This window comes from Cajanus cajan, chromosome 2, assembly GCF_000230855.2.
Source record: "Cajanus cajan strain Asha chromosome 2, NIPB_CcT2T_4, whole genome shotgun sequence".
NCBI lineage: Eukaryota > Viridiplantae > Streptophyta > Magnoliopsida > Fabales > Fabaceae > Cajanus > Cajanus cajan.
In genome coordinates, this window is record NC_138518.1 from 54584983 (window position 1) to 54598856 (window position 13874).

Sequence of the window (13874 nt, forward strand, 5' to 3'; positions counted from 1 at the left end):
TAATATACTACAGTACGCCGACGATACCATTTTTGTGGGAGAGGCCACTCAAGGTAATGTTCTAACTATCAAATGTATTCTTAGATGTTTGGAACTTGTCTCAGGGCTGAAAGTAAACTTCCACAAGAGCAATGCTGGGGGGATAGGAGTAGAGAACGTGGAGCTGTTAAGACATGGTTCAGTCTTGAACTGTAGGATCATGACAGGGCCATTCAAGTACCTTGGCATCCCTATTGGTGATAATCCACGAAAAGAAAGTATGTGGACGCCTTTGCTGAACAAATTCAACAAAAAGCTTGTTCCATGGAAGCATAGATCGTTATCTATGGCTGGTAGAATTTGTTTGATAAACTCTGTTCTCACGGCACTGCCTCTGTACTTTATATCTATTTTCAAAATGCCGAAGAAAGTGATTCAGAAGGTGGTTACAATTCAAAGAAACTTTCTATGGGGTGGTCAAGAAGGTATTCGAAAGATCTCGTGGGTGAGTTGGGAAAAAATATGCAAACCTAAGGATCAAGGAGGACTAGGAATTAAGAATATTGAGTTGTTTAATAATGCCTTACTTGGAAAATGGCGATGGAATTTGTTCCACTACAAGAATCAGCTGTGGGGACAGATTCTAGACTCTAAGTATGATGGAGTGGAAAAGTTGTGTGTTGCTGAAGATCAACCTAATGAATCAATTTGGTGGAAAGACCTTAAAAAGGTATGTGGTAGTCGAACAACATCACGGTGGTTTGATAATAATATGCAGTGGAAGGTTGGGAATGGAAAAAAAACAAGATTTTGGACGGATAATTGGTTGGGTGAAGAGAGTTTAGCTGAGATGTTCCCAAGACTATACTTGATATCTAACCAGAAGCACAAATTCATAGATCAAACTGGAGTATGGGAAGGACATACATGGTCTTGGAAGCTACAATGGAGAAGAAACCTATTCGTTTGGGAACAAGAGTTACGGGAAGAGCTAGAAGAGCGTATACAAGCTATCAATATGCAAAAAAAACAAGAAGATGTTTGGATATGGAGTGTTGGTGAGGATAGAAGCTACTCCGTTAAATCAGCGTACTCAATACTTCAATCTGTGAGATCTGGATCACAAATAAATCACATGATGACCCAAATTTGGAGGCTTCCAATCCCCCCAAAGGCAGCGATCACGATTTGGAGACTTCAATTGAATGGTTTGGCTACCTGTGATAATTTGAGAAAGAGACAGATTGTTCTAAATGAAACGGAGTCAAGGTGTCATTTTTGCAACCAAGAGCTTGAAACAATGTTACATATTTTTTTTTCCTGTCCAGTCATACATGAAGTATGGAAGGAGTGTTATAAGTGGGGGGATATAACAACAGTACTACCAGATAACATTCTGCAACACTATTTTCAGGAACCCTTCCTAACTCCATCAAAAGCTGTTGCCCAAAAGTGGAAAGTACTATGGTGCGCAATCATCTGGACTACGTGGAGGACAAGAAACAATGTTGTGTTTAGGGGACATACATTTGATGCAAAACAGTTGGTGCAAGATATTGCATCTGTCACTTGGACATGGCTAAGATTGGATAAAAACTTCAATTATAGCTTTGTTCAGTGGAGCTCTAACCCTGGTCCATGTTTACTCTAGGCCTACCATATTTCACAATACTGAGAAAATTGAACACAACATGTTCTCTACTGTTAACTGACATTTTTCTTTTGAGGGGAAGATGAGCCTATGGCCCATGTGGGTTAATATCATATTGTAATTTCTTTTGCATGGTTAGTCACTAATATAGTCAATTTGATTATATTATATCTAACCTAGCTTTTTACTTGTATATAGGGTTCATGGCACCCCTAGTGCCATATATAAATATTATTTTGCTTTTCAAAAAAAAAAATAAAAAAAAAATAACATTTATCTTAAAGATATGTAAAAAAGTTTAGAGGTTTCACATACTAATATGATATTATTAACAATTATGAATAACATTTATAATGATTAGTGATCCTTTTAATAAACAAATAAGTAGTTAAAAATAATTATATAATAGAGACAAAAAAAATAATTCTAAATTTTATAGGAATAAAAAGTAAAGAAAAATTATTATGAAGACCAAAATTAGAACATGATTATTTTGTGGAACTAAAGATATATTTAAGTCCATAAAATATAACTTTTATGATAAAAGTTTATCTTGAATTACATAGAATAAAATATTAATTTAATATTATTATTTTTCTTTTATATATGATAATAAGTATATAGAATATCTAATAATTCAATAAAAATAAATATACAACTGAAAAGGTAACATTTAATGTTATCTCAAATTTTTAAGATAACATAAAAAAATATAATATTCATTGGAAAATGAATAGATAAAAAGAAACCATGATGTTGGTCAACAGCCACTTTTTTTTTTACCGAGGTCAACAACTACTTAAGCGATTACTATTACGTGAATGCATTTTTTTTAATTTATTTATTTTTATTTGTTGACGTTTTAGCTATTAGTCAACAATTTAATACTTATTTCTTTTTATCAATAACTATTAATACTCACTTTAAATTCATTTATTATTATTTTTTTAATATATATTCAGTCAACAATTGAATAGTCAATAATTTAATATTTATAATTATTTTAATATGATAAAAAATGGTTAATTTATCTTGTATTTTACGTAATAAATTTGATTGATCAACTTTTAATAAGGTCTATTTTTTTAATTATATTTTTTTATATTCAAGATTTGAATATGGTATTTTATTAAAAGAAATCAAATTTAATACTACTTTGACCATTAACTTATTAGTATGTTAAATTCTTCTAATATGACTTAATCATTATTTTGCAAATATGTTTATATTTTTCTACACTATATTCTCATATTAGTTTCTAAACATAATATTCTTTTGATCAATGCGCATGACTCACAATATAGATAACTTCATACAATATCTCAAAGTTAATAACTTCATATAGTATCTCAAAGTTAGTAATCAAAAATTATATTACGTTTGTAAAATATGATTTTTATTTGCCAAATATTATTTTAAATTAATGAGAATCAATCTTGAAAGTATCGACTTGACCTATATTCTAAGATAGACATATTATTTATTATAAATTTCCAAAGATTGATATCTAATAATAATCCATTCTATGAACAATTACTTTTTATGAAACAAACCCTCCTTTTTATTTATATGTAATTTGGTTTCCTTTATTCCTTGCTTTTACTTTTTTATTGGCCTTTATACCCATCCATAAAAAATTATAGATTTTTTTAGATGATAGTTAGCTTTAATAGGTAAAAACTTATGTTTTAGCTATGTAATAATAATGGATAGAAAATTAACAAAGTTTTTTGTGCAAATATTTATTAGAGTTGCTGCTTGAACATGACTCCAATTATTAAAATAAAGTTTAAATATATTTTTAGTGTACATAAAATAAAGTTACATCTTCAATCCTTTTTATTTTGTTTGCAATTTGATTTTCTTTTCTTCTTTACTTTCACTCTTTTAATAGTCATTATACCTATCAATAAGGAAATATATACATTTTTTTAGGTAGAGATGATAATTATCTTTCATAAGGAGAATTATGTTTTATCTATATAAAAATCATAATGGACAAGAAACTAACATTTTTTTTATTAATATTTAATAGAGTTGCACATTTAATGCTTGGACTTGAATCCAATTATTAAAATAGTTTAAATATTCACTTTGTTTCATAATAAGTAAAAAATTAAGTAAAAAAATAATTGTGCTTGTTAATTTTTCAATGTAATATTAATTATTTATTTATTTTATTTATACCCCTATTAATATTAGTTAGAAAATGGTTATAGGATTATATTGATTCGTTTCAAGAAAAAAAAATAATCATAATGTTCATTTATAAAATTATTATTATTATTATTATTATTTTATCAATTTATTGATTTTTTTGGTCTGCATAAAATAACTAACAAATGAAGTATGTTTTAAGTATATATAAAATGAGTAAATTTTGATAGCAATCTTTGTAAAAAAAAAACTTTATTTTTATTCTTTCAAAATTTAGAACCATTGATTTTAATTTTCTGTAATAAATAAAATTTAATTTTGATTTATGAATATATATATATATATATATATATAATATAATATAAATATTTTTTATATCATTATTTAATTACAAATTTTTATATAACTACAAATTATTATTTTTCTATGAATTACTTTAAATATATAGTTTTTTTTTACAATCTTTCCAAATAAAATTGTTTACACTCTTAATCAAAAAATTTGTATATAATTTTTAAAGTGATTCTTACAAATTAATAATCATACAATACACACAAACCTATAATAACATGAGATTGATAGACATATACTATTAATATAAAAGTTTTTTTTTATATACACATAAATACATGAAACAAAATTTATTACAATATATTATCAAATACGGCACGATAGATTCGCATATAAAAATACACACACAGTACAATAATTCAAGTATTTTGGAAAATTAGTACAAAACTTTTACAATATTAATAAAATAAAATTGATTTTTAATATAATAATTTATAAAATTCATCAAAAATCATATAAGAAAAACTTTGACTTAAATATGTTTTTTTATTTCTACAATATGTCTTTTATTTATTTATTTATTTTTTTATCAAATTCTTATTTTTCAAATAATTCTGGTAAAATTGATTTATTTTATTATATTAATAGAACCATAAAAATTATATATTATAAGAAATAAAATAAAACAAGAAGGAGCAAGGAACATATTTTTTTTAAGAAAATGATTTTATAAAACTAAAAAAAAAAGTATGTAGATATATTAAAAAGTATATCCAAGTAAAAAACTTTTATATTCTGCAAAAATTAAAGGCAACCTTATGCAAAGTGAAGTGGCACCACATTCTCATCCTAATCCTTCCACACTATGTACAGACAAAGCAAATAATAAGACGATGATAGCACTACCCTCCAACATTTCAGCACCGCCACGTGTCCCTCCACCCACCCTCTCAGTCCACTCAAAACCCGACACGTGGCATGTCACCGTCCCACATCCCACCCGTAAGTCACAGAGGGGACAGGTAACAATAATTCCACAAAAGGTAGAGAGAATCTTCCCTGTGACACGCCAATTTACCAAAATGCCCTCACCCTTTCCTTGATTTACACGCACCCGAATTTCGTAATTCGTATATAACATTTAACAATACCCACCCCGTATCACCGTATGTATGTGTGTATTTACGTATTTCATTGTATACGTTACGGATAAGATACACAAAGGCACCAACTAGATTTAAGCCTCAAAACTCTAAAAATAAAATTCACCTCTCTTTCTCTTTCTCTCTCATCACTCTTTATTTTCTCTCTCTCTCTTTGTCGGTGTACGCAGATCTTGTGCACTCCACGCTCTTGGCACCTGCTTCTACTGTTGTTCTTCTCGTTTGGCTTGGTGGGGTGTGACAAATTGGGGCTTTTCTGTTGTGGGTAGCTGAAAGGTGGTTTTTTGCGTTTGTGTTTGTAGTGGGGTTGTGAAAATGAGGGTGATTTCGTTGCTGGGGTGGAGTGTATGATTGAGGGTGGTGAAGATTGGTGGTTTTGGAAGGTGGGGTGCATGTGGGATCTCAATTGGGTTCTATGTTTGGTGAAGAAAGGTTTTGGGGAGGGGAGAATAAGCTGGGATTGTTGTGGGTTTGTGATAATGAGCAGGGGTAGGTGGGGGAAATGTGGGTGAGTTTGAGGGTTAAAGTTTTGTTTTTTTGAATTTGGGACCTGGGTTTTGTGAAGTTTGGGCTTGATCTTTACCCCATAGGGAGGTTTTGGAGAATTTGTGGGTGTCAGGGGAAAATGCAGCAAGATCACAGGAAAAAGGTCGAGTTTTTTTTTTTCCTCTGTGTGTTTTGATTGTCTTGTGCCATTGGGATTGGGAAAACTGATTGCTTTGTGTTTGGTGTTGTAATTTGAATGGTGTGTGAGATGGGAAATTTTACAGTGTGATGAGCTCATGGCTGTGTTGGTGAATGAATGGTGGGTGCTGAGAATTTTTTCAATGGGGTCATGTTGTTTGTTAGCTTAGACTTATGATTTCTCATGAGAGTCTATCCATGATTCGGTTTCTGTCTCTCTCTCTCTCTCTAGAATGTTTCTGTTACACATGAGGGATAACGGCAAGGTTGGGACCGCAAGATCTTCTTTTTCAACATTTTTTTTGAGGGTTTGATGAAACTTACTTGCTCTTTTTAACTGATTTGATAGCTTCTTTTGGGATGTTCTATTGACTCCAAATTTTCCCCCTCTTTCTACACTTATTGAGTTGTGCTTTGTGGATTTTGTGTCAATTCCAAGTGGCATTCCTGTTCTATTTGCTTACAGGTTTATCCCCCCATCGGATCAGATTTTGTCAACTATTTGTTTTGTTTCGTTACGTTTCTAGATTTTCCTTTTTCTTTCTGTGTGCATTTCCTGTTTCATGTTTTGTGTCAGTTTTGACACGTTTTCCGGATTTAATTCGTTTTCTTTTATAGATTTGTGAAACGATTTTGTTATTTTTTTTAAAAATTAATTATGTATAATAAATTGTATATGGCTTTTGGAATTTGGAGTCATTGAAAAAAAATGTGGATATCATGCATGTTGATGGCTTGATCTTGCAAAATCAGTGTTTACATTCCTGTTGAATTGAAAGAGAATAGAAAATTTTAGTTTGCTTCGATGTAAATTAGACTGAGTTGAACGTGAAGTGGTAAATTCAAGAATAAATATGTATTTGATTTTGGAGTGCCAAATGATTCGCGATATATTTATTGTTATTAAATGCTATATTTTCTTGGTGGTTCCATGAAAGCAATGATTGTTTTTATGTACTATATATGTTAGTTTGCTTTTGTTATTCTAAGGTATGTGGATATGATTGTTTTCCTCTAAATAAAGTCTGACTATTCTTTGAGTTTATGACTCTCTGATACTGTGGTAATTCCATAATGTGATTTCTCTAATCAAAAACACAATTTTTTAATTTTAATTTCTATCTTTATTGAAATTTTAGCTTTACTTTATTTCTTTGGTTTGATTTGTGAATTTTTCCAGACTTTCAAATTCTAACATGCCTGATTTTGCTATATGGAATATGCTACATTACAGAGTTCAGCGGAGATGGATTTTTTCTCTGAATATGGTGACGCCAACCGGTACAAAATTCAAGAAGTCATTGGGAAGGGAAGTTATGGTGTTGTCTGTTCAGCCATTGACACTCATACCGGTGAAAAAGTGGCAATTAAGAAGATTCATGACATCTTTGAGCATATATCTGATGCTGCTCGAATTCTTCGCGAGATAAAGCTGCTTAGACTTCTTCGACATCCTGATATTGTTGAAATAAAACACATTATGCTGCCTCCTTCAAGGAAGGACTTCAAGGACATTTACGTTGTCTTTGAGCTCATGGAGTCTGATCTTCATCAAGTCATCAAAGCCAATGATGACTTGACAAAAGAACACTACCAGTTTTTTCTTTATCAATTACTCCGAGCATTAAAGTATATTCACACAGGTAATCATCAATATGTTGTAGTTACTTGTATATATATTAAGGCACATTGTGTTACTAATGCCTATAACATGTGCCTTTTACATCCATGAGTCATAAATGTGAAAACTAAATAGTTTCTCAGCATTCCTGCCAATGGATATGTCAGGATCGTGCACATTATCTTCTTTTATGGTTTCTTTTGTTCCTTTCTTATTTCCACTTCACCCTTGAATCATCTTAAAATTGCATACTTTTTGTAAAAATGCGAGATCCTTCCCGATGCCCTTGTTGTACTTTATGTTTTCATTTTCTTAATGAGTGTACTAGCATTGATGTCAATATTGCTGATCAAATTCTTATTCTCATCTTATACAATGCAGCAAATGTCTATCATCGAGATTTGAAGCCAAAGAATATACTGGCAAATGCAAACTGTAAACTTAAAATCTGTGATTTTGGGTTAGCCAGAGTTGCCTTCAGTGACACACCAACAACTATATTTTGGACGGTATTCTTTCTAAATATTTGCAACGTTGTTTCCTTTGTACATTTTAATTTATTTCAGCTTTACTTGTCTTTTTTTTTTTTGTTGCTATTATTTTTATTTAAAATTTCTCATAATTTTGGAGGGAAGGGACTGATGTTTCTTGCTTGTTTAATGCACATGTCTGTAGGATTATGTTGCTACAAGGTGGTATAGAGCTCCAGAGCTATGTGGGTCATTTTACTCGAAGGTATGGCTATTCCAGATTTCTGTGGACATTGTGAAAGTGAGAGACTGCATGTGTTCATAATTTTGACTTAGCACACAATTATTCTAATTTCATATCAGCTGATGTTACTTTCATTCTTTTATCTTATTTTCTCAGTTTGCTAACAATATGACCTAAGACTAAAGAACAATATCTGTAATTAATCTACTAGTTATATGTGTTTATGTTGTGTTTGTATCTTTCGTCAAACTAATCTGGGTATTGTGTATTGATTGCAAGATCATTGTCTTTGTTAGGAAAATCTGTGATACATTGGTACCTTAACGTTTGATAGTAAATAATTAATCTAATGTGAAGTTTATTGTGTATGTCTGTCTGTACTTGCAGTTTTTTCAGCATCTTTAACCTTTAATTTTGTCAATAATCACGATTATTGATAGCAGCAATACAAGGTTTGATGAGTAAATTTAGTATCTTGTGAGTGGAAGCAAATTTCTTATATCTATAAGTAGATACATATACCCAGTTGTTTTTTGTCACATTCCACTTGGTGTCACTAGTCCGTTACCATGTCATAGGGTTGTGGAGATTGAATTCACTCATTGTAAACATGGGGCTGTATTTCTTGTTGAGCTTCCCGGGAAAATGGTGTAACAGTGTTGTGATTAAATGTCTATTACTCTATTTATGCATGTATTTGCTATTGTTAAATTGTTTATGTTGAACTTTTCATTTTATCTAGTTGCAAAGTGACCATCATAATGGTACCGGTTTTCATATACACTTTTTGTAGGTCTAACTGTTTGTAAATCTATGCAGTATACGCCAGCAATTGATATATGGAGTATAGGTTGCATCTTTGCTGAAGTATTAACAGGAAAACCACTTTTTCCTGGAAAAAATGTAGTCCATCAGTTGGATCTGATGACAGATCTTCTTGGAACTCCTTCACTGGATACTATATCACGGGTAAATTATTCTCGATTGTGGAATAATCATTTCTGTTGTGTAGCTTAATTCTGAATCTAAAGTTACCAATACCATATTGTGACATTTTTTTTGGTGATGGATGCAGGTACGAAACGAGAAGGCAAGGAGATACCTAACTAGCATGAGGAAAAAGCAGCCCGTACCGTTTGCTCAAAAATTTCCCAATGCAGATCCTTTAGCACTAAGGCTGCTAGAAAGGTTGCTGGCTTTTGATCCAAAAGACCGGCCTACTGCTGAAGAGGTTTGTTACATTGTGCTTTATTACTTATGCGCATGCATTGAAATGTATTGCAGTTGTATCCTTTACTACTAATTGAGCTTGTCTTTTTTATTAGGACAATAAAATGTATAATGAATCATAAGTGAATAGCTATGTATAATATGATGTCTTGACCTTCATGATCATGATATTTTAAATGTTTGTGTCTTCAGGCATTGGCTGATCCTTACTTCAAGGGACTGGCAAAAGTTGAGAGGGAACCATCCTGCCAGCCTATCACGAAAATGGAATTTGAATTTGAAAGACGAAGGGTCACAAAGGAAGAAATTAGAGAGCTGATTTTCCGTGAGATACTAGAGTATCATCCTCAACTATTGAAAGACTACATGAATGGAACAGAGAGAACTAATTTTCTTTATCCAAGGTTTTTAATTTCTGAATTGCATTTCTACTGTTTATGCTATGTTATCCTTTTTGCCCTCTTTATGATTTTCAATTTGGAATTTCAACTAAGTCTTATTTTTTGGGTATTCTTTACAGTGCTGTTGATCAATTCAGAAAGCAGTTTGCTCATCTAGAGGAAAATGGTAAAAATGGTCCTGTTATGCCGCTTGACAGAAAGCATGTTTCTCTTCCAAGGTAATTCTGATTCATAAATCAGTTGCTCATTGTATTTCATAAGGTTTCTGTTGCATTGAAATTTTTCTTTATTGTTGATAAATGGTCACTTCAATTAGATTATGCTTATGTTAAAACGGTAATCACAGAATTGAATGTCCAATAATAAAAATTACTAATTTGATTATGCTCACTATTTAGAAAATACTGTTATGCAATTAAACTTTAATTATCCTATTGGATTTTTGTTACAAAGCAGAGTAATGTTGAAGTAAAGTTACAATTGTAGACCTGTCAATGGTGTTATTGTTCGTAGATGTCACTGAGTCTCTTTCTAAAATGAAATACATAAAATGCCAACAACTTTGATCAGTATGTTGTGGATGAGTAGTATATACTATATACTAGGAGTTACAGATCTGTTACTCAGGCCTGCTAACATTTCTTTATGGAGTCAGGGTTTATAGTATGGTAACCTGTAGCTATCTAGCACTTTCAATTGAAGTAACTTCCCAACCATACTATTTAGCTGCACTTTCAATGTCTTATCATAGTGTGCCGGAAATGACAAGTGGGTTGGCCAAAATCTACCTCACCAACTCCTTGCTGCATTTGCTTCCATGCTATTTAAGTATTTATCAATGTTTTTAAAATTAGACTAATCATTAGACTGTCAAGACATTGGTTCAAACTTTAATGGTTCAACTATACCAATATTTTAAAATAATAATAATAGTTAAGCAATAATATTGCTTCTAATTCTATAACCAGTTTTCCTATAGCCAGTATTTGAATCAGATATTTGACCGATTTTCTGGTTTGGTTTTCAAAGCTGTGCTATTTATGACTCAACACTAATGCTCATTCATAAGGAGGAGCATAATATATTTTATTATATTCTCATATTTTTGTCCTATTGACAGGTCAACGATTGTACATTCAAATACAGTACATCCAAAAGAGCAAACAAACATTGCTTCCAGCAAAAACCGTCCTACCGCCCAGGAATATAACAAGAACTCCAGAGATGCTTCAGAAATTCCATTGCCAAGGTCGATGCAGGGACCACAAAGAATTCCACTTGGTATAGGGTTGTTATCCTTGTAGTCCAGTAAGCTTATGTGCATGATCACTGATCAATAACCAACACTTATTTTTCTTTTCAGCAAAACCTGGTAAAGTTGTCGGGCCCGTTGTTCCATACGAGTATGGTAACATTGTCAAGGATTCTTATGATCCTAGGTCATTCATCAGAGGTTCTGTGCTTCCTACTCAGCCCGTTCCCCCAGCATATTATTATCAAAGACCCAGCAATGGAAGCCAAGAAAGACCAGCAGCAACAGAAGCTGACAAGAGTGTGCCTTTGCAAGCAAAACATGCATCACAACAACAATGTGGAGTCAATGCCAAGATGGCACCAGACATAGCTATTAATATTGACACAAATCCCTTTTTCATGACAAGGGCAGGAGTTAACAAGTTAGAGCAAGGTGATCAAATAGCCATAGAACCAAACTTGCTGCAGCCAAAGGCTTATGGTGCAATCAGTGCTGCAGCTGGGGCCACTGCTCACAGAAAAATTGGCCCTGTTCAGTATGGCATGACAAGAATGTTCTAGAAGAAGAAAAGTTATTGTCTTGTGAATATTTTGGCCAGGGGGAGCAACCCTTGTAGAGAAAAAAAGGCCCTTTTGTGGGGATGAAGCTGTTGCCTCTGGTGATGGTTTGTATAAAATGAGAGAGGGTGGTGAGAGGCGCAGAGGCAATGCTTCCCTAGAAAAAGTGCCAGCTTTCTCTGGTCTACAAAGGTATGAACTTTGGTTAATGGTTACAACTACCAAAAGACTAGTGTTGACAATGAAATTCAGTCCTTTCTTGCAAGTCAATCAATAACCTCATTTTAGGTGTTTGTAGTAGTGAAGACACAGCCTTGAAGCAAATGTCTTGGATGTTTGTACTTTTAATTGGATTAATGGAATTTCACAAACCTAGCATAACATCTTATACCTCAACAAATTTTTGGCTCTCATGAGATTCAAAAGAACTATCTAAATTATGAAGATGGAATTTACTGTAAGAGTGAGAACCCAAGTTGTGCAAATGTGACCTTAATACATGTTTTAGCACTCAAATGACAATGTATGACATGGAATTAATCCAATCTTTAAAACCTCTATGGAACCACCAGTCACTGGTGAGGAAATAAGGAGCTTGGTTTATACCTTTGCACCTTGGAAATGAAGCCATAAAGCCCTTTGTCCTAACTCGCATTGTTAGAATTTGTATTTATTCTAAGAGTTTCAATCCACTCTTATTATATAAAATTAAGTTTTAACTCGAATGAAAATAGGCATAAATTTGAACAGGCATAAGTAATTTTAGTTCTTATAATTTTTTTTTCTCTGATTGAAATTTTTTTTTTTATCTCTCAAATGAAAATTGATTTTTTATGTACTATTTTGTAATTTACAATACAAATTAAAATTAAGAAAGTTATGCAATATTAATAGAGTTTAATGTGTTCTTTTTATTAATAAGAATATCAAGTGAATTTTGTGACATGGATTTTGTTTAGTAATTTCTTTCAAATGGATAGACCGAAATATTTTTAAGAATTATTCTATTATTTATTAAGCTAGATAATCTTTATTTTATTTTATTTTTTGTTTACATTTAAATTATATTTAGTTTTAATTTTAAATATTGATATATTTTTATTGAATAAAAGATATCCTTTTTTAGATAAATTAATTTTGATAGGAAGTGTCTATTCCATTTGAGTTCTTATTTGAAGTTACACACAGACATAATTTCAATTTCAAAATATTATTTATTTATTTATTATTTAATAAAATGTATTTTTCAGTTTTGGTGATAAAATATCATTTTTTTTGAATTTTTAAAAATATTAATGTAACATAAAAATATAGTTACACACAAACAGAGATATTTTCAATTTCAAAAGTATTATTTATTTATTTTTATTTAATAAAATATATTTTTCATTTTTATTAATAAAATATCATTTTTTTAGAATATTTTTTTAATATTCAGGTAACATAAAAATAGTTATTTTTAAATAGGTAATATTGATATGTATGTATTTTCACATCAATATTTATGTTATATTGATATCATATAACCATGGTTAACACTTAGAGTGGTAGTCAATTTGGTCAAGGTATTAAGTAAGCAAATCAATGGTTGAATAAGCAAATCAACGGTTGAACTATATAAATTGATTTAATTAAATATAATTTTAAATTATAAACATAATATAAAAAATATTTGAGTCAAATATAACATAAATAAACATGTTGCTTTCGATGGTTACTTTAGCCTTAAATATACCATAAGTTCTCGATACGGGTCTCAAACTCATCCAAAATTACTAATATTTTTGTTATAGGAGGAAAATGCAACTTGGTCAAAAAACATGCAAAATTCAAAATTTTAAAATAAGTAAATAAAATAATTCATTTTGAGTTGAAATTAAGGTTTATTAAGAAAATCAACTACATCATACCGGTTCATACTAACTTGATTGCATAAATGATCTAATAAGAGAGTCAGATTGTGTAACACTGTGATTTTATACTTTATTGATAAATCATATGATATGTATTGTTTAATTGTTGAATTGTTGTATTTATTATTGCTTTAAAGCTCTAATGGCCAAGGGATTCTTGAAAGTTAAGTTGCTAACAAGGTAGTTTTAGGTAGGGTCAAGTTGACCAATTTTAGGAAAGGGTATATGAGATTTTTCTTAAGATATAAACTTCATAAT

At 30.9% G+C, this 13874-nt stretch overlaps 1 protein-coding gene across 2 annotated transcripts; it reads left to right on the forward strand.

The window, feature by feature from the left end:
• The first annotated feature begins 5332 nt into the window (after window positions 1-5332).
• Window positions 5333-12103, forward strand: LOC109788292 (mitogen-activated protein kinase 20). 2 transcript variants are annotated; one of them, XM_020346983.3, is made up of 10 exons: window positions 5333-5890; window positions 7160-7568; window positions 7928-8055; window positions 8222-8281; window positions 9080-9229; window positions 9336-9491; window positions 9683-9894; window positions 10011-10109; window positions 11012-11172; window positions 11255-12103. In XM_020346983.3, the coding sequence occupies exons 1-10, from the start codon at window positions 5867-5869 to the stop codon at window positions 11704-11706; spliced, it is 1851 nt and encodes a 616-aa protein (XP_020202572.1). In that variant the 5' UTR covers window positions 5333-5866; the 3' UTR covers window positions 11707-12103. The 2 variants fall into 2 exon arrangements, with proteins under 2 accessions (XP_020202572.1, XP_020202571.1); XM_020346982.3 differs by lacking the exon at window positions 5333-5890 and adding an exon at window positions 5922-6191.
• The last annotated feature ends 1771 nt before the right edge of the window (window positions 12104-13874 follow it).